Here is a 20,366-nt window from a genome sequence, read left to right as displayed (position 1 = left end):
GCTTTTTGACACGGGAATGTTTGCTTTTGAAGCCCTGTTTTGTACAATTGATGTCGTACCCGCGGCCGGGGCGTGTGACAGCAGGTGGTATGACATAGCGAGACAGAAGTCCATTCATAACGGCGACGAGCAAAACACACGTGCAATGTTACAATGCAATGTAGGGCAAGTACCTAAGTAGGTTGTAGTACGTAACTACCGTCCTGACCCGAGGCTATCATGGAACATGGAAGGTAGTCACCGGGTCGCTTCCGAAGCCCCCTCGGCGCCCATATCCCGGTTGACGTTTGTGCGGCTCAGAGAGCTCCCGCTACGAGCAAACCCGCCGTCACATGCCAAGGAATCCAACGGATACAAACAGAACGGCCGAGACTTTTTCGAAGTCAAACTTGGCGACTGGGATCGTTTTTGCCGCAGCGATGGCGCAATGCCCTCACCGTGCTTCACCATTGACGCCGGTTAGGCCCAATCGGCGTAAAAATGTCAAGGTATCCGGCAGTCTGCCGTGTTGCGGTGTGAGTCAAAAACCCACCTTGAAGATTGTTGAGATAGGGGCGAGGGGTAGCATTTTTTTTTCTCGCAGATGATCCATTGATCCATCGAACAACGGGCCGAGATTCGAGGGCGCGGCGGTCCAATCGCATCGCCAAGCCTTATCCCGATCGCTAGAGAACGGAATCGACGCTGTCTCACAACGCTGGACAGATTCTTCTTTTCCTGGTTGCTGACACACTATGTAGTGTCGCATTCACGTGTCGCATCCTGTAGATTCGAGAGGCTCGTTTGTGAGATTGCAGACGTCACATCACGGAAACCGAGGGCACCTCCCATCACAAAACAAGCTCGCGATGCAGAAAAGCTTGCTTGCTTGCTAACAAGCCAAGATCGTTTGCGCTTTAGGGCCGATCATGGATGCTGGCTGTGGAGCTGTTACCGGTATCAATGGCGAGACGCAGCATTATCGGATGGGTCCCACTTGAGGATTCCCACTATCGGCAGCAGCATGCTTAAGGTGGGATGGATTCAATCAAATTGATGCATCGATGAGAACTGATGTAGTCACAGAGGGTCATTGAGGCTGGTCTGGCTCGATCTGGCTGGGTCGGAGGGGTCTGTGAGAGGGGTGTTGTCATTCCCAGTTTCTCCCTGGACACCCCAGGGCGACAATGTTGTTTCATCCAGATGACTGAAGATTAGGGGTCTGGGGAGACAGATCATGTCGAATGATGCCCAGATTACCTCCATCTAAGGTTGTATTACTTTCTTCCTGATGTTGCCGTCCAGGAAAATGGCATCGATCATAACTGGGAGCGTTGTCAACTGTTTGCTCAGGGGCTATCGCCGTCGTCAGCATGCTTTATATCGAAGGTTCTGATGAGGAATGCGATGAGGATGCGTCATTGATAACACTCCCCGTTAGCGTAGTGGATGTCCCAAAGCTGTGGACCCGGCTCGGCCACTGCCCGGGCCGCATCGCGCACAGTGGTCTAGGGAAGAGTCAAAAATCAGCCCAGACCCGTGCAGGGCCTCACCGTACGCTGAAGACATAGATCACTCTGGAGCCCTGGATCCAGGCCATCATCGCCTCGAGATGAAACTCGCGCTGTATGCAGGAGCATGGCATTGGCGTGTTTATCGCTTGCTGCCTGTTCAAATCTCTCAAAACTCAGATTTTCGTGCCGCACAGCAAATTTCCCTCCATTCCTGAGACTTCTTGCGGCGGTGCAGTTGGTGATGGTTGTGAGGTAATGGTGCCTGATTGTGTCGCCTTACAACGGGCACAGCAGCACGCCTGGAGGCCTGGGAAGGGAAATTGACCAATCGGAGTGTGAGATGGTGTTGTGGAACCCAAAGGGCTACTTGGCCTGAATCCCAGCAACAGCGGCCCGTTGTGCTGGCATCCCACGCTCGTAGTGCAGAAAGGTCGTACCGCAGCCCCCGTTCCCCACCGCCCAAACGTATTTTTTCTGCTCTTTTTTTTGTCTCCCGTTTCGGCTTGGCTTAACCCCCCACTTTTCTGCTGACAAGCGCGCCAAGACGTCAATGTGGACAAATCGAAGCTTGTGACATCCTGCTGTTCGGCTCTCCCACCTGTCACTCTCACGGGTCTTTCTGCTTCAGCCAGCCTTCTCGGCTTGCCCAACACACGTGGTGCCCGTCCTTTCCTATGACGTGTGTTGTAGCTGAAAACATGATTTCTCATCTTGCATCACGCTGAAAGCTGAGCTGCAAAGAGTGTTATGGGCACTGCTGAAACATATCTTCGAGGCGCAGGTGCGGGGCTCGCGATGAGCTGAGGTGTTACACCACAGGTTACTGCAGCGGTACTTTGGTAATACTAGTGGGCCAGGAACACCGGAAGTACCGAGCGGGAGGTATCGGTATCAATATTTTTTTTTTTTCGCTGCTGTCAAATGGCGGCGGTTCCCAGCAAATCCCTGCGATCAAGGCTCGTCCGATTTATTCGCTGCAGGACGATGCATGGTCTGGGTCTCGCTTACCTTGTCGCTGGATGCGCTGGGTCGGTGGTCCCCTCCTGGGCTCCCACGCCACGCCTTGGATGACACTTGACAGGTTCCATCCAAATGTTCACTTTCTTCCCATGGTGTCGCTAGGAGAAAAAGGCCTTTGTCTCCCCACCCTCCTTCTGGCGGACATCACTTGATTATCCCACTTCATTCTACTGCTCCCAGCCCTACATAGCTCCGCGCCATATGTCCCATCATTCCTAGGATCTCCCACACGCTACAGACTGTGTTCTTCGTCCATTGTCACCTACAGCTATCCCCACAACCTCCGTGTATCGTCCTTACACCTAGAGTAATCTTCCATCTACAAGGCCATGCCGTCCTTCAAGCCCTTCACTGCGGTGATTGGGAAACATGCCTGTACTCTCTTCGAGATACGGTGAGTAGTTCCACCGGCCTCGAAACTCAAGAGAGTAAGGTTCTGACTCAACCCGTGACCAAAATTCAGACTCGACAACGACTTCATTGTCTTCCGGGGTGCCGATCATGAGGCCTCGGGCCAACTTCTCCAGGGCACGGTTGTGCTCTGCCTTTCTGCTCCGCTCAAAGTCGAGGACATACACCTGAAGTTGACAGGGACGGCGCATTATGGGTATGTCTCGAGGCGGAAGCTTCAAGGTATGCATTGTCACTGAGGAAGAGCTGACGGGGCCCTAGCTGGACGGATGCAAAAGTAACCTCCACAGGCATTTCTTCTCAGAAGATCGACAAGACCGTGATCTTCTTCCAACATCGCTGGCAACCCTTCGTCGGCGTCGGCTCTGTCGATTCGAACAGCGATGGCTCTGCGGTCCAGAGCAAGGGCCTCACGCTACCGCCGGGTAACTACGAATGGCCCTTCTCGCTCCTCCTGAACGGCGATACGACCGAGAGTATCGAAGGCATGCGCGAAGCCAGTGTTACGTATAGGCTCAAAGCGACGATTGCGCGCGGCAAGCTCATGCACGATATTCACGCTTACAAACAGTTGCGCATTATCCGAACCCTCGAAGCCTCGACCCTCGAGTTCCTACACGCTATGAGCGTCGAGAACATCTGGCCGAACAAGATCGAGTACTCCATCGTGGCGCCCCAGAAGGCGGTCGTCTTCGGCAGCTCCATCCCCATGGAAATGCGCTTCACACCTTTGCTCAAGGGTCTTGAGCTCGGCGAAATCACCATCCGGCTAATCGAAGTTCACGATATCATCCTGCACACGACAAACGGTCATGCGGTTCGTGAACACAAGAAGGAGAGGGAGGTCGATAGGTGGATTATTAAGGTCACACGGGAGAAGTATTGGAGGGATATGATTGACGAGAACGGCCAGGAAGGCTGGGTCGTCAACACACATTTGCCCCTACCTAAGAAGCTGAGCAAATGCCTGCAGGATGTCAACGCCAGGGGCATCAAGATCCGGCACAAACTGAAGGTGGTTGTTGAGCTGCACAACCCCGACGGTCACATCTCGGAGCTGCGCGCAACACTCCCTGTGACCATCTTCATCTCCCCCAATATGCCACTCGATGAGCACGGCAATCTGGTCCGCCAGCTTCCTCTGGCGCATGTCTCGAACCAGGCCGAATCTATGGCGCCGCCGAGCTACAGCGAGCATATGCTTGACCAACTTTACGAGGATATCGAGCCAGTGCCGCTGCACACGCCCACTGGCTGTCTCTCTGGTATCAACAGCCCGCTGCACGGCCATTCGAGAACGCCCTCGACCGAGAACTTGGCTGCCGTGTTCCACGGCACAGCCATCTCCCCTGCGCTGCTTACGTCTAGGTTACAGAGCATGTCGCTGGAGCAACGCCATCGCAACAGCTCGTGGAACTCGAACTTGTCGGCAGCTGGCGGGATGTCTCGTCATAGTACCCCACCGGGATCTGCGCCGCTCACGAGACACCCCAGCGCAGAGCATCACACACCGGGTTCTGCCACGCCAGAGCATCTCGAATTTCCTGAAATCGCAGAGTTGTCCAAGGTCCCGAGTTACCAGACAGCGATTCGGACTCCGGCTCGACTCACGAGCTCGTCGGATTGCGCGCCGCCAGACTACCAAACCGCTGTCAGCACGCCAGCGTCGCCGCAGCTCCACACTGCCGTCACGTCGCCGATTACTGATCCGCTTGACCCCATTGCCGAAGCCGAGGTCCGACCCGCGCCCACTCAGTCTACCGCGCAGACTCCCGTTGCTTGCGAACAGCAGCAACAGGAGCAGCAGCCGCCTCTGAGCTGGTCTCCGTCAGCGGAGTCCCGCATGACCCAGACCGTGTCGCACAGACGACAGTTGTCGCTGCCGTTCCGGTTTCCGACTCTGCTGCACCTATCCGGGGACGGTGACGAGTCGCGGCGATTGCACCTCCTGCAGGCTCGGGAGCGCCTGGCATAGGAGCCACTTCAGTGTCCACGACGGCGATCGCATTAGGCTGGGCTGTTGTTGCGATGGAATGTGTTGGCAACTCTACTGTTTTACTTATTGCTATTCTTTGGATTGCATTAGCTGTCGTCTCTTCCTCGTTATTGATTAATAGGAGAGATGCAGAGATTATGAAGGAGTCACGGCGCTTAGGATGGAAATGGGTTACTTTATGATCGGATGGAATGAAGGGATGGATGGATGGGCTAGACGGACGCGGTTGCTGTTTTATCCTATGGTTATTATTACTTTGATACCCCCAATTATATGAGATCGAACCACGATTGTTACTGCATACCTATGATCGCCAATACAATCCTAATAATACTAGCTGCTATAGACCTAGCATTACGGATTTGATTTGAATTGACTAGCGGCTTTGGCCCTTGATATTTGATTCAAAGTTGCCAGTCCCGCAGCATCGGTTGGTAATTCTCCGGTCTTTATAGCCGACTTTCACTCTTTTCTTCTTACACTTAAGTCGGTTGATACCGATTCATATGCAGTCATGGTTTTAAAATAAGGTTTGCGAACATGGGCTGTCGATACCAACAAACACCAGATGGAAGCGGTGAAGTCGGTGATACTATTGCACCGCCAGCACCAGGACTCCTCAAGACCCTTGCACGGGAGATAGCCAGATCGACGTCATTGCGTGGAGGACCCTAGACACCGCTTGAACGTGTCATTCAAACCATTCAACCTTTTGTAAGGCAACCCAAGTCAAGGCCTTTATTGTTCTTGTCGATCCTGATTTAAGTTGACTCGCCGATTCAACTCTTAAAAGTTTAGATGATGTGGTAATGCGCTGCAAACAACACCACTGCTGGAGCAACCCAAGATTAAAGAACTTTTTTTATCGCGAACCCTCCAGTAGCTCGCTCCAGCTGGACCAGGGTCTTGAACTGCCCCACCGGCGTGACCGACCGAGATCGGGGTGGATGTGTCGACGTCATACCCACACTTAGTTGACCAATCAGAGAGCGTAAATCTTGAGCATGAGGGGGGTCCGCTAGGGGCTCGGCATCAATTCGTTGCGAGGTGCTGGCGAAGACCCCACTCTTGGTGGGACGGATGGTCGAGTTGTCTGGCCAGGCGGAGGGGTTCAACAGAGGGGAACCCTTGGGAGAGCCGGTGATGGATGTGCTGGTGAACAGGAGATTGTCGACCTGGCAGTTTGGTAGGTCGTTGGGTGTCTTTAAAAAAGAAAAGAGAGTAGCGTTCTGGGGCACTGGGCGAGCTGAAGGAGTTTTGCTGTGCTGCCGCACGTGTGCAGCAGTTGTCCAATAGTCGGGAAGTTGTCCTTTTTCTCCTGTCGATTTGAGCCAATCGAGGCTGCGTTTGGAAGTTAAGCGACTGCCGCTGGCTGAAAAGATCAGACGCCACGCTAGACTGGGACGGGACGAACTTGGGTCGAGACTGGTCTTTCCCGCCGCTTTATTTCCTTTGGTCGTCGGCCTGGTTATTTGAGCTTGGAGCCCCCGTCTTTTGACTCTTTCTCCTGAACGAGAGGTATTTCCGCACTTTGGACAAAGCATTGTTTTTGTAATATCATTTTACATTGTAGCTTTGTTGAGAGACACGCCTTTTAACTCACGCCATGCTGAAAAGGTTTTCAACCATCCGCAAGGACAAAGAGAAGGAGAAGGATAGCAGCAAGTCGACCGACGGAGCAGCCACCGAAGCACCTGCAGCACCTACAAGCACAACAGCTACACCAGCACCAGCACCAACACCAGCTGCTGCAACTACAGAACCAGCAAAGATGGCATCGCAACCAACAGAGACTCCTGTCTCGCCCGTCTCGCCAACAGCGACGACTAGGCAGTCGACGCTTGTCAGTGTCGCAAGCGACGAGGCCGTTCCGGAGACTGACCCCAATACTGTATGTTCCGATGGTAGGGACGAGAATTGAGGAGTGGTGGCTCTGACATCATAATAGACTGCCGGCCTCTTGGCTGAGCGCTTGCAGGCATGGAAGCATGCCGTCATCTACCTCGAGGAGTACTTCGAGGCTGTTGAGAAGCTTCACAAGGCCCAGGCGAAGGAGTATGAGAGAGTTTTGAAGGTATGATATTTTTTTTTCAAACTGCAGTTAGGTTGCGGCTAAAGGGGACGCTTACTGACCTCCCTATGCAGACCATCTCTAAGCCCCTTAGAGAGGGTGACCACTTCGACCAAAGCCTGGGCGGCGTCGCCGGCTTCTTCGAGAACATGCGTGTCAACACCCAGGCGCTGATTAACTCGAACCTCGAGACAGAAAAGAACATTAAGGGCACCGCTCTGCCGATCGTGGAGCGCTTGCATAAGGAGATCAAGCACAAGGCCAAGGAGCTAGCCCACGGTGCCGAGAAGGCTGCCAAGGAGGTCGAGAAGGCGCGCAACACGACCCAGAAGCAGATCGAGTTGCTCGGCCAGCAGACTGCCGCCTTCGAGGCCACCGGCGGCAAGCTCGGCCCGACCGAGGACCCGTACGTCGTTCAGCGCGGCGTTCTGCACCGCCTGAGCAAGCAGGTCATCGAAGAGAACAACGCCCACAACGATCTGATCTCTGTGCAGAACAACTTCGAGACCTTTGAGAAGCACGTCGTCGAGGTGCTGCACCAGGCCATGGAGACCTTCAACTCCTTCGCCGGCGGCCAGGCCCTTAAGACGCAGGCCCTCTTCGCCGACATGCTCGGTGCTGCCCAGCGCATCCCGCCCAACTTCGAGTGGAACGCATTCGTCAAACGCGCCGGCGACAAGCTGGCTGACCCCAACGAGCCGCCCCGCACCGTCGAGGCCATCACCTTCCCCAACATGAACCACCCGTCTACCAAGCCCCTAATCGAGGGCTCCCTCGAGCGCAAGTCCCGTAACAAGCTCTCCTTCGGCTACCAGACCAGCTACTACGTCGTCACGCCCTCTCGCTTCCTGCATGAGTTCAAGGACGACGACTTCCATCGCCGCGATCCCGTCCCTGAGCTATCCATCTACCTGCCCGATGCCGTACTCTCGACCCCTCAGGGCGAAAAGTTCACCGTCAAGGGCAAGGATAAGTCTGGCCACATGGGCGGCAAGCTAGCTGGCACTACCGAGCTCAACTTCAAAGCGCACTCGCCGTCGGAAGCCGAGAAGTGGTATGAGGCGCTGAGGAAGGCGGCCACGGCCCAGACGGTTGTCGAGGCTACTGCCCCGGCGCCGACTGCTGAGGAGAAGCCTAAGCCGGTTGTTGCTGTTGCCGCGCCGGCCCCGGCCCCGGCTGAGGAAAAGAAGCCTGAGCCGGAGCCCCAGGAGAGTGGGATTACCACTGTGGCTCCCGAGTCGGCTCCCGTGGAGGAGAAGGAGGCTGCGGCTGCTGCCGCTGCGCCGGCCGAGAAGGTTGCTGATACCAAGGCTTAAACCTAATTCTGGCTAATTCTGGTAACAACTGTCTCTTGGATTAACCTGGAAAGAATAATTCCTCCCTGCATGCATACCTTCCTGGAAGAAATGAATCGTCCTCGGTAGTTTGACTGGTGGTTTGGGGATACCCGGTTATGTGTGGCTGGAGATTCGATTCTTCAGTATCTAGGCTCCTATGGAAATTCGAGAAGTTATGCTCAATATATGAGCAGATTGCCGCCTTGCGGTGTTGTGATGTAAACCATAGTTGACTATGTGCCGCTTACGTCATCATCGAACCAACTGGTTCTCAGCATCTTTTCCATCCCCATGGATCCATTCCTTGCTTCCATCCAAGCCAACTCCACGTGACGGTTTCCTGCAAGATGTGCGACATATTTGTAACATGCAGCGTGTCTTGCAGTTGTTTTGGTGATCCATGAGGGACTCACTTATGTGGGCCTGTTGGTTCATTGATCTTTGTCCGGCGGGCAAGTAAGATAGTTGTGTAGCGTGATCTCGGACAAGCGCCGTTGTGCTGTGTCATGCATCATCTTAGTTGCTGGCCGCTGGGACAATGCCACGCACGGTGCTGAGTCCATACCCTCAGCATTGACATCAGCCTCATCAAAACGTTTCTTATAGTGTCAATGGCAATTGCTCTCATTCCACGAATTAGGTGCTAGTCGACGTGAAGAGTCCTCATGTCGACCCGCTCAACCGCCCTTTATCTGTTATGATAGGGACACAATCCGCACCGGGGCTGGAAACTTGGAGTTAACTACATCAGTTGTTTGAGTGAGTCCTTCTTATATCTGCCTGAACGATTGTGAACACTAACCTATTGGTGACACGAGACCTCAGGTCTCCATCTAGGCCCAGTCACCAGCTAGGCCTACCCCAATCCAGACATCTCCTTCCATCTCCTTTTTTGGCTCCGTGCAGCTGGTCTGGCTCTGGGTGTCGTACCCGACGCTAAGCTGGGAAAAGGCCACCACCTGCTCAAGGTAATGCAGAATGTGAGGTTACCCCCGACTGCCGCTAAGCCGGGAAGGACAAATGTTGCCCGCAAGTATTGGGCCATACCATCTACACAACCTCGTGAGCATAGCCTTGAGCAGTTGCCTTCTGCATAGCGGTTAACATGCTTCTCTTGCCGCCAGCCGAGTTTCCATAATTCGCCGTCTTTCACTGTCGCAGTCGGTGTTTTCTTTTGGTGTATGTGCCTTAGTGGTGATAGAAGCAAATTGAGGTTGATGATTAGGTAAGTTCAGAGCATCAGCAAGGTGTGTGTCTAGCAAGTATGGCCTTTGCAATGATTGGTGAATCACCAACATTTGCCCTCCTGTTAAATCATTTGTTAAACGCCCAAGATCTGTGCAACCCCCATATATCAGGTTTTTTCAACTTGGATAACTTCAAGTTTTATGTTTTGCCTAAATAAATGGATCTGTGATGGGAACATAACTTTGATGAGAATAGTGTTAAAACTGTCGAAGAAAGCCCATATTCAAGTTGACAGTGTTAGCACTTGCAACTCGCGATGCTAACAGCTATATCTTGCCGAGACCTGCCTGATTGCGCAACATAACTTCTCCCTCCCTTCATCCCACATGATTTTTTTGGGTTTTCGGAATATACCAACACATATCAGGTTACACAACATGGTCAGCACCCAATTAACAGTCGAACACATTAGCGGAAATGCAAGCGAAATTCTGCTGAAGGAAAGTGCTCGGCTGACCGGGCCTAGCTTTCAGTGAGAGGACTCCATTGCTCTACTCGGTCCTTTCTTTTCCTCCCTTCTTCGCCATGTGAGTTACAGTTTAGAATGAAACAGCCCAAACAGCCTCCTGACCAAGCCAAAGCGCTCAGCTAACAAGAAACAAGACAATGAAAACCATCCAAGCAGAAGTTGCCAAACACCTCTCTTACCCTTCTGAATAACCCAAAAATCCCAGAAAAAGTTTTTTTCACCTGGTTTCCAAGATTTTCATCATGTCATAGAGACACACAGCTGTGGCTCTTAATGAGGCCAACAGATCTGGAAAGCCCTGAAAGCTTACAAAGTTATGAATTGTTGAAGCCTAAGTTGTATCTCGTCGTAGGATTACCAAAATGGAACTCTACTTAGGGCCTTCCACTCTTTCCCTCTGACGCAATTTCCGTTCAGACACGTCAATTTTCTGAACTGTTGACCGGCTCTGAAAAGGGTTATGAGTAGTGTTGGTGTAACTGAGAGCATTCCGATGGTTATTATGAATAGGTTTGAGCCTTTAAGCTATCCGAGGCATCCTGCGGTTGCGTAGACGTGGCAATCCTTCAGGCCTTGTCTTGCCTGACCACTATTTATAATTCGTGGCAAATAGGGCTGTTGAGTGGTGGGAAACTCAAGAGAAGGTCATGAGGCAAGGCTATGACTGCGCGCTTTGGTTGGCTTTTGTTTTGTCAGGGCTATTGGAAGCATCCAGCCACTATAGGCTTTAGCTTCAAAAGGTTCCTGTGTGAAACATTAACCGGTTCCAATCAGTACAAGGGTTTTTTTCGTGATGACAGGTCTGATTTCAGAAAAATCACAAGGCGCAGACAGAGGGTTTGGCCTGGCCACAAGTCCAACGTTATGTGTCCTGCAGCTCAGCTCGCCCCTCCGTGACAAAGTTGTGTTACTTACCTTCTTCCAAGTCATAGCCTCTAAATTCTCTTTGCAACGAAGTAAAGATTTCAACGCAAAGTACATGCTTCGTTCTAGTGCCATGGCAGTTGCGTCCTATGTATGTCCGTGATGTTCAGCATCTCGATCGACACCCGCCTCGTTCAGCCTTGCAATTACTTGGTGAACTCTACTGTTTTCATGCATTCACCCTAACAGACTGCTTCACATCGGGCGCCTCAATTATGTCCTGTTATGCAAGCATCTGAATTAGCTTCGGGGCATTGTGATTGTCAACATGGACTAGAAGCCTGTAAACCGGCAGAGAGAAGATAGGGCAACGAGTATGAAGTAGCATCCTGACAAGTTAAAGTATAAATAACCAACTCAATGAACTATATGATGGCCATCCACAGCTATATCCACTACTGTTTTTCAGTTGCTTCAATGCTTAGGATATCAAAACCTTTGGATTCAACTCCCAGATCACCAAGCATAATCCTGGCGCCAACAGCACCACGTCCAACGCCAGTTCGACCACCATGACGAAGCAGTGGGACGAGTATAGGCATATCATTCTGAGCTTATACAAAGAGCAGAACAAGCCTTTACATGAGGTCCAACGTTTCATGGAGGAGGAACATGGCTTCAAGGCCTCGTATGTAACTACCTGCATAACTCGAGTCTCTGATAACCTCCCTTCCTCAGACCCAGCACAGTTAAGGGGCCATTAAGACATTAAAGGTGAAATCCAACTAAAAGCAGTTGAATGAAAGAAAAATTATTCCAAGTAGATGGGTAAATATGAATGAGCATGTGAGAAGGGGAGAATAACAGAGAGTTACCAAGAGCCAAGAGCGAAGTCACAATTCTCCAGCCTCATGAAATTGCCTTAGCCAGTCTCTGTTGTTAACATTTGCTCTCGCACAGGATTCGTGCCTATCGTTCGCGCTTCGACAAATGGAAAGTTTACAAGTACACACGCCGTCAGTCCCGCGAAATCATATCCTCAAAGTCTCATTCGCCGTCCCATGCTTTCAGCGATTCTTCGATGACTATTCCAGATTCCATGACCACAACAACCACATCAATGGCGGCGAGCCGGCCACTTCCATCGCCTCTGCCACCAGTCGAAAGTTTCATGTCAATAGAAGAGACAAGGGAGCTGTCCTTCGAATATGCCAATGGCGGCATTTGTGACTCTACCTACCTTCAGTTGTATGCAAGGGAAGACCCGGAGGGCAGGTATCCGTACAGGATGCTTGGGTCGGCAACTGGAGGATACTACGGGGATGGAGAGGTGGAATATGAAGATCCAATGCTACAGGCACATCAGGAACATCCATCACCTCCCACAACGGGGCTTCAGACGAGGTTCGTAGCAGCCCTTTCAGAGAGATGGACCTCTCCACACACCCCCGGTCCCCTGTTATCTCTGAGAGCATGAATCATCCTCTGGCTACACACCTTCTGCCTGAACATCCTCAGCCACTCATCTCCCATGAAGGTGGGACATGCTCACACTCACACCCGCGCTCACGCTTACACCACTAGCAACTCTACACTCACTGTTACGCCCAAAATATTTGGTGAACAATAGAAATTGTTAACACCTACCACAGCTCATATTACTCTCGGGCATTTCCGGAGCCTTCAATGACAATTACCACAGCGGTCAGCTCAGCCACTTCATACCACGCTATGGCTACAACAACAACGACGTCGGCTTATATGGAGCCATTCCCGTTGTATGACTTGGGCTACCATCAACGCACTGGGCTGTACGTTAGCACGGCAGTGAAGTCGAGACACTGAGTCCTACGAGCACTTAACGGCTAGATCGTGATGCTTGATGTTTCATAAACAGCCTTATAGGAAGACAAAAAGACACTGAAAGTTGCGAAACGAGAGAATGAATAGAGTCATGCAATTTCTGTCTCACCGTCTTAAATCTTATATGGGTAGAACTTGGCAGTTGATATGTGTTACAATTATCAATGTTGCTTTCAGTTGCTCCATGCGCACAGCATTTCTCCAAATTGGACTTTGCTGGGCGTTCTAGCCTGCTTTGTTACCTAGGGTCAAGAATGACATCTAATTATGCACCTCAAGCTTCATGCGCAGCTACGGTGGCGCAGTTGGATGTGGCACAAAAGCAAGGCAAGGCCTTGAAGACTTTTGTACAACGAGTAAATTACAGATACCCCTGCCGGGAGACTGCTGCTGGCCTAAGACTAGTCGTCAACCTCAATATCTTCCAGCGGACGCCGCCCACTCCTCTCCTTCTTGACGTTAACAGACCGGCCGACGATTAGACTAGCATCCTCGGCCTCGTCATCTTCAACATCAGAAGTGGCCGGCTCTTTGCCTCTGCGAGCCCGCTGTTCTGCACGCTGGACCTTTCTCTTCATGACCTCGTCAGGATAGAGGTCTGCGATACGTAATTCCTGCAATGTATGTCAGCAATGCACAAGCGTAAACAAGGATCTCCACCTTCACATACCTTGGAGCAAACCGGACATTTTGCCCGGCCGCCATTACTCCTTATAAACTCCATAATAGCCGACTTCTCAAAAGTATGTTTGCACTTATGATTGCTATAAGGATCCTTCATAATCTGTAAGGACAGCGGACACTTAAGATCGATGATCTCCCTCTCGATAATGAGATCCTCATCTCCGACTGCAGCATCCTTGACCGGACGACCGTGCTCATCAAACCAAGTAGTCGGATCCGGCAACGGGACCTGGTCATCCTCATGCATCGCCTCATGCCACGTCCGCTTAAACTCAATGTAGTCGTTGTGTATGGCATACTTCTGGTACGCACTCTGCGACTCGTACTCCTCCATCTTCGCCTTTCGGGCAGCCTCAAGCAACTCCTTGACTCCCGGCAGAGGCTCAAGCTGCTCTTTCTCAGCCTGTATCTCCTCCTCCTCCTCCTCCTCCTCCTCCTCCTCCTCCTCCTCTTCCTCTCCCTCAGCCTCTTCTTCCCCCTCATCATCACCCCCGCCAGGCCCCCTCTGTCTCCTCCTCTGCTCCCCCCCCTCCCTCTTAACTCTCTTCTCTCCTCTCTGCTTCTCTTTCTCTGCCTGTCTCGCCCTAACCCTAACCTCTTGCTCCCCCAACCCAGCCAATACCCTCTCCAAAACCACCCTACTATCCTCAATCTCCGCTCGATAATCAATCACTTGCCTCAGCGCAGCCTCCGCCTGGTCGGTCAGCTCCGCAATTAGCCCATCCAATTTAGTAATATACTCCTCCAGCGCCAGCTCCTGCTCATCCTTCTCCTCCTCCCCCTGCGCCAGCCGCTTCTTAGCTAGCTCGCCAAGATGGCGTTTGCGGGCTGACAGGACCTCGTTGATGGCGCCAACAGATTGGGTCAGCTCGGCGGTCGAGCGGGCGAGGTGTTTTTCGAGGAGGCGGCGGGCCGTGGGGTCGGAGCCTTGACGGGCCAGGTCGGCCAGTTGTTGTTTGGAGATGTCGTTAAGGGGGTAGTAGGGCGGTTCATAGCGTGGCATGCGGACGGGAGCGACGGAGGGGATGTCGTCGTCGGAATCGGGGGCCGTGGGGCGGCGGGAGCGTTGGATTAATCGAGACATTGTGGACGTTGGGGGATTGGGGAATGATGGCTGATGCAGGAAGTTGTGTGATGCTTTGTGTCACCGAATGTAGTCCAGAACAGTCGGGCCCTAGCTGTAAAGCGGACGGAAGAGCCTTTTGTGACTCCTAGGTTCTTTTACTGTTCGAAATTTGCCAAGGTTTAATGGGATGTGCGACATAGCGTATACCGGGGCACAATGACGCGTTCGACGCGTTGGCGCAAATGATCCTGCCGAGTGTGACCCAGCCCTGTGGACCCATCCGCCCCGACAATGAGACAGTGCGAACTACGGTGTAAGGACTTTGTACGATACTGTGGTGTTCGTTGTGGATAGTCAAGTTCGCATCTCGATAAACGAGTAATAGATATTTGAAGAGATGTGGTATGGGGGCCAGTTCAATGATTTGCAATATTCATTTAATGGAGTTAAACTTTGATATTATGAAAAATAAAAAAGCATGATTTCATGAGGAAGTTTCGAAGTCCAAGCTCTCATCCAAGTGCTCTCGGAAGGTTTGATAGCTTGGGATGGCCAATTGACCAACATCTAACGCTTAAGAACTCCTCATTAAGAGGCATTGATAGTGTTGCTGAGTTTATTCTTCATTCACTTGACATTGTCGGTTGGGTGATCAAGTTGGACAAAGGGAAACAGGAAGACGCAAGGAACACCACAGCAGCAATCGTCATCGTCCGATCTCAGTTCCCAACCCTTGATCTCCCCCTAATTTCCCCACATGTCTGTTAACCTCTCACTTATTCCCAGCTTCTTCCAGAGTAGGTAGTATCTAAGCCAATCCATCCATCCAAACACCCTTGCTAACTCATCATGCCCATCCGCGGTCCCGTCCCCGTCAAACTCTACAAACTAGATAAGGCCGAGACCCTCCGAATCGGCCCCCTCACGATCCGGGTTTATGAAGATGGCTCGCTGACAGAAAATCGTGTCAGCTCCATCTTAATTGAGATACCGGCTGGCCAGAGCGGGCCTCCAATGCATTGGCACCGGTTTCATGATGAGTTATTTTTCGTGACGAAGGGTGCGTGGATGTTATACCCCTGAGTAATGACAGTAATCAACCTTAAGTAGTGGTTTGGGGTTTGGACAGTGAGTTAACATCTTCAAGGCCGTGTCGCCTTCATCACGCCCACCAACGAAGTTGTCGCCTCGGCGGGAGACTTGATGACGATCCCTCCTGGTGCGATTCACACGTTTAAGAATGCCAGCTCTACGGAGGATGCTGAGTGCTACATGACTGCGACGCCGGGGCAGTATGTTGATTGTAAGTGGTGATCCCGCTTTTCCGTATAGAATTTGTGTTGACTAGAGGCTAGACTTCCGTATGTTGGCCAAGGTCACTCAGGCGGGAAAGCCGCTTACTATGAACGATGTGCGGCATATGATGGCGCTGTTTGGGACGTTCCCACCGGACGTCGATTCGGAGCCTTGAAGGAGTAGTGAAGAGCGATGTTGTAAGTTCGGCCACACCGCTCCCATCAGGAATAATGGGGCTTAGCTAGATTCGAAATAATCCGAAGTGGTTTTCGTCCGTAACCTGCTGGATCGACGTCTTCCGTCGGCTTTTGCCTCGACCGCTACTTCCTCTCTCTTGGTTTTCTTTGCTGTTCTTGTTCGCATTGAGGCCGATGTCTCAGTGGTCGAGGTCTCATCTTCAGCCTTCCTCCGTCTACCCCTTGGTTTTTCAGTCTCGGCTTTGACAGTCTTAACCAGCACTACCTTTTTCGCCTGCAATGTTTCACCCTCATCCTTAGTAGGTTCCTCCTTTACTTTTCTGCCCCTGCCTGGCCCCTTTGATTTCGGCTCTTCGGCTCCTTCAACCGGCTCTTCCTTAACCTTCTTCGCCCTACCCCCTTTCGGCTTCTCTTCCTTCCCAGAGTCAACAAGCTCCTCCTTCACGCCCGGCACAACGCGGCCACTCTTCTTCTGCCGCTCCGGCACATAACAACTCGTTCGACCACCAACCGTAAGCCAAGCCAGTTTCTCGCCGCTAGGCAGATGGCCCACTGCCCCCTTTGACCCCTTTCCCCAACGGTAGTGGAAGAGCCAGTCTGCGGGGAACTGGTCCGAGTCACCGAGCTTGTCTACAGCAAACTGGCAAACGTAGCGTATCGACTCGTAAAGCTGCTTGATCTGCTCGTCATTAAAGTCGTCGCAGTACTGCTCTGGGTGTAACCGTGCATGGTACAGTGTCTCGTCAGCTACCCAGTTCCCGATACCGCTAATCACCGTCTGGTCTAACAAGAGCGCTTTGATAGGGACATGACGCGAACGCATCTTATCACGAAGATACTCCTCCGTAAACACTTCCGGGTCAACAACAGGATCAGGACCGTTCTCAACCAGCGGCGAGAACTTCCTGATGCTGTCGCCGGGACAGTCTACCAAACGTACGCGGCCGAAGCGTCGGGGGTCTGTGAAGGCTACCTCAACTGCAGGGTCCTCGGTGATGAGATGGAACTTCCAGTACTTAGGCGGCCAGGCTGCCTTGTCTTCGTCAGACATGCGCTTGTAATAGTTGGTGTAGGCGGTTTGCTCGCCACGGATGTGGATCCAGCCTGAGGGGTCAGTGAAGGTTCATGTGAAGGAGATATAGTGCCGTACCAGTCATTCCAAAATGCATCACTGGATGTGGTGGCTTATCCAAGATGAGCCTTTACAAGGTCAGTTGCTCGGTTCATCCATTCACGCGGAGAGGCATACCAAAAGTATTTCCCCTGCGACCCTGCTGAGAGGACCTACGCGGGTCAGATCAAGTCCATATAAGTTGGGTAGAATGCAGACCTTCTTTCCAGTCAGTGCGGCTGCAACTGCAGCACCTGTCGTCCCAACTTTTCCAAAGACATTGTTGTCGTCTACCGCGTTCGCCTTCTTGATGGTCTTGCCGACCAAGTGGTGGCGTAGATAGTAAACAATCCGGGCAACTGATCTTGTTAGTATGAAAATGAGACATAAACAGAGGTCAGATCGTACTTCCCTTCAGCGATTTCGGGCATTTTGAAATTTTGCCAAATTCTTGTCTCAGCCCTCTGTGTCTAACAACGCCCCCAAAGATGGAGATGATGCGTCAAGGGCGCGGCTCGGACGCGAACCAGAAGCGACGTCACGTGATAGTAAGCCAAGCTCCACAAAAGATCCCACCAAGCGGGATTTTCCATGCCCCACACGGCCGGGCAGCCTTCAAAAAACCTTTGACTGCAGCATTTTCTTTCTTCCCTTTCCCGTTTACTTCACCAACCTTAGCACAGCTTCTGGTAAGTTGCCCATCTCTTTCTTATGTGCGCATCGCGGCAACCGTCGGCTTCTGTGATGACATTATACACCGCAAACTAGAGTCTTTGATCTCTTGACATGAAAACAATTTACACGTCAGTCTGATTACTGCGCTGTTGCCGCCGTGCTTTTTGCTTTCTTCGAGTTACCAGTGATCGGAGAGCTAACAGCAAACAGCCTGCAGTTTTCTTGAGCACCAGAAGTTGAGTCAACGGCATGATTGTACTGGTAGGCTGAAGGCTGCGGGCAGCCAGAATTACGGCACCGTTGAGCTTTCAGCCGGTTTCCTGCAGTGATCGAAAGGTTAGTGCTATCCAACATTTTCAGCTCTTAGTTGAAATGATGAGCGTTTTCTTGCTTCGGCAAGTTGGAATTACCGACCGAATTTCATTGAGGAAAACTACGCTGGCTGTATCTGATTCTCCGCCCATTCATCTTCTGGATACCACATTGCTTTGACTGCAGAATGCTGACCATTGGCTAGTGTGAGTAGCATATTGTTTTCAGCACTTTACACCTTCAATGATGAAACGGCACTGGGCTCTGAACACATATGAGCGACATGCCACTTTGCGACAGGCCTAGAAAACCTCGTCCACTGAGCCACATCTATATGCTGCTCGTTGCGGATATTGTTGGGATCCAGCTAACGGTTTGAAGAGTCCAGCTGGACTGGAGTGGGCTTTAGGCTATATCTGTAAGTTTTCAATTGTTTCCTTTCTTTTAATTTTTCATGATGACCCTAGATGACGAGTCTTATTCGGGATCCCCGATGCAGACAACCTTTTACTTTTCCATTCATGCTTTTCTGAAATATTTGACGGACACTTTTTTTGCATCGCTGGCGTTGAGCTCTGCTAACTGTTCAAGATCTTGCTCAGACCGCAGCCATTATTCCATGACTTTTGCATCTTCCACATTTTGGTCTGGTAAGTTGCATACGTTTTCGATTTCCCGCTTCCTATGACATGATGACTTGACGTAAAAATAAAGACAAGCATATGTCGGAGCTTTTTGCTAGGACGACATCTGTCGTGTCTGATCTTCCCTGACACCTTCATTTGGCCAGCGTCTGGTAGAATAATTGCTGACCATGCAGATTATCAGTTCAGATTCAAGACGTGGCACTAAGATCCAAATCAGTAGATGTAGATGGTAAGCATGGCGCTTCCTCTCCCTTTTCTTTCCCCTTTGTAGTGATGATTCAAATTTTTTCACGACGGTCTACATAGCTATGCTTTGATGACACTGCCGGTGACACGGCTTGAAACTGAACCAACACCTACTTGTTTTGTTTCGCGTCCGAGTCAACGTTCTTTGCTAATTTAAAAAGTTGTAGGTGATTGCTTTGATGAGCCAACTGAAGTTTTGATACTTTGTCCAGAGACACACAGGTCTTTCAAGTGTCTAAGTCCCGAACTGTCTTCCGTTAGGCTAGCCTAAGTAGACAAAATGATAGCAAATTCCAGTATTACTGAGCCCAAATCGGTTCCATGCCAACGTGCCTATGCTTTTCATGATATTTCCTCTGAATCGGACTGTATGATTCTCTTAGTATCATTAAATCTGTTTTTATGTATCTCATCAGTTCCCCAGCATATGTTTGTATGGACCATACCTTGATGAAACACCTAACTTGCTCAAAAACTGGCGAATTCCAAGTAACTCCAAGTAACTTTGGTCTGGGGGATTACGTCCGCTTAGATATTCGCTTTGGATCTTCGCTTTCCATCATCCTTTCAATATTCCAACCAGATGACGTGACAACGCAAGGTCCCGTGATCCCTCAAAACCACCCCCCCCCCAAATCCCCATGTCTCCTAAAAACTCTGACTCCTAACTCGTCCCCCTCTTGCGAGTCAGGCCTTGTTGAGAAAACCCTTCAACCCCACACCACTCCCTAGGTAGGATGAGGGAATAAAATCTCTTTCTCCCGAATCCCTCCCCAACCAACCACCTCCAATCGGAACATACACGATCCTATAGTCGGGTATGGTGTAGCGGTAACATCAGCGACTCTCAATAATGGGTGCTCGCTAGCCCGGGGTTCGACTCCCCGTATCCGAGAATATGAGGAGGTGGATGGGTTGTGTTTTTGGGATTTTAGTCTACTTTTTGGCCTGTAAAAGTCATGGGGATTATGCCGAGGTAATGTTGAAGATGGGAGTGAGAGGTGTTGAGGTTGTTGAACAGCTCGGTCTCTCTTTTTGTGAGACGTCGTCCTCTTGATATACCGTTTCTACATGTAGACTAATTTTGTTCCAGAATAAAAAAAAACAAGTCATTTCCATATTGTCCTCACGCACCGCACACTTCATATGCAAGGCTATATTTTCTCTATCAAATAGAGCCGTCAAGAGCCGAACCCATGCCCGAATGCGCCCAAGTATAGTTTACCCAAGAACGGTATGACATAGGTATCTCACATGGTGCAACGACCAGCCCAGCCTCCTCTTCTTCCACTCTGCAAGGTGCCGCTCTACAATGCGTCTAGATGTGATGTTGAACAATGTCAGACAACCTCTCGGCCCA

At 51.2% G+C, this 20,366-nt stretch overlaps 6 protein-coding genes and 1 non-coding gene across 7 annotated transcripts; 5 read left to right on the top strand and 2 right to left on the bottom strand.

The window, feature by feature from the left end:
• Window positions 1-2,842: 2,842 nt before the first annotated feature.
• Window positions 2,843-4,899, top strand: CTHT_0043970 (uncharacterized protein; the record flags this gene model as incomplete). Its single annotated transcript, XM_006694726.1, has 3 exons — window positions 2,843-2,907; window positions 2,977-3,120; window positions 3,186-4,899. 3 exons carry the CDS (start codon window positions 2,843-2,845, stop codon window positions 4,897-4,899), a joined length of 1,923 nt encoding a protein of 640 aa, XP_006694789.1.
• A 1,627-nt stretch (window positions 4,900-6,526) lies between these two features.
• On the top strand, window positions 6,527-8,307 carry CTHT_0043960 (uncharacterized protein; the record flags this gene model as incomplete). The annotated part of the gene is made up of 3 exons (XM_006694725.1): window positions 6,527-6,811; window positions 6,869-6,994; window positions 7,066-8,307. 3 exons carry the CDS (start codon window positions 6,527-6,529, stop codon window positions 8,305-8,307), a joined length of 1,653 nt encoding a protein of 550 aa, XP_006694788.1.
• A 2,735-nt stretch (window positions 8,308-11,042) lies between these two features.
• CTHT_0043950 (uncharacterized protein) lies at window positions 11,043-11,681 on the top strand (the record flags this gene model as incomplete). Its single annotated transcript, XM_006694724.1, has 3 exons — window positions 11,043-11,060; window positions 11,425-11,597; window positions 11,648-11,681. The coding sequence occupies 3 exons, from the start codon at window positions 11,043-11,045 to the stop codon at window positions 11,679-11,681; spliced, it is 225 nt and encodes a 74-aa protein (XP_006694787.1).
• A 1,492-nt stretch (window positions 11,682-13,173) lies between these two features.
• CTHT_0043940 (uncharacterized protein) lies at window positions 13,174-14,540 on the bottom strand (the record flags this gene model as incomplete). The annotated part of the gene is made up of 2 exons (XM_006694723.1): window positions 13,174-13,386; window positions 13,443-14,540. The coding sequence occupies 2 exons, from the start codon at window positions 14,538-14,540 to the stop codon at window positions 13,174-13,176; spliced, it is 1,311 nt and encodes a 436-aa protein (XP_006694786.1).
• Window positions 14,541-15,371: 831 nt separating this feature from the next.
• CTHT_0043930 (uncharacterized protein) lies at window positions 15,372-15,993 on the top strand (the record flags this gene model as incomplete). Its single annotated transcript, XM_006694722.1, has 3 exons — window positions 15,372-15,582; window positions 15,670-15,825; window positions 15,878-15,993. 3 exons carry the CDS (start codon window positions 15,372-15,374, stop codon window positions 15,991-15,993), a joined length of 483 nt encoding a protein of 160 aa, XP_006694785.1.
• Window positions 15,994-16,055: 62 nt separating this feature from the next.
• On the bottom strand, window positions 16,056-17,557 carry CTHT_0043920 (DNA-(apurinic or apyrimidinic site) lyase-like protein; the record flags this gene model as incomplete). Its single annotated transcript, XM_006694721.1, has 3 exons — window positions 16,056-17,119; window positions 17,265-17,299; window positions 17,535-17,557. 3 exons carry the CDS (start codon window positions 17,555-17,557, stop codon window positions 16,056-16,058), a joined length of 1,122 nt encoding a protein of 373 aa, XP_006694784.1.
• A 2,263-nt stretch (window positions 17,558-19,820) lies between these two features.
• Window positions 19,821-19,901, top strand: CTHT_0043910. The gene is given in 2 exon segments: window positions 19,821-19,858; window positions 19,865-19,901. It is a non-coding gene; the product is annotated as a tRNA-Glu (tRNA).
• Window positions 19,902-20,366: the final 465 nt, after the last annotated feature.

The sequence above is a fragment of the Thermochaetoides thermophila genome (assembly GCF_000221225.1).
Source record: "Thermochaetoides thermophila DSM 1495 unplaced genomic scaffold scf7180000011818, whole genome shotgun sequence".
Lineage (NCBI taxonomy): Eukaryota > Fungi > Ascomycota > Sordariomycetes > Sordariales > Chaetomiaceae > Thermochaetoides > Thermochaetoides thermophila.
This window is presented reverse-complemented; position numbering and strand designations above follow the sequence as displayed.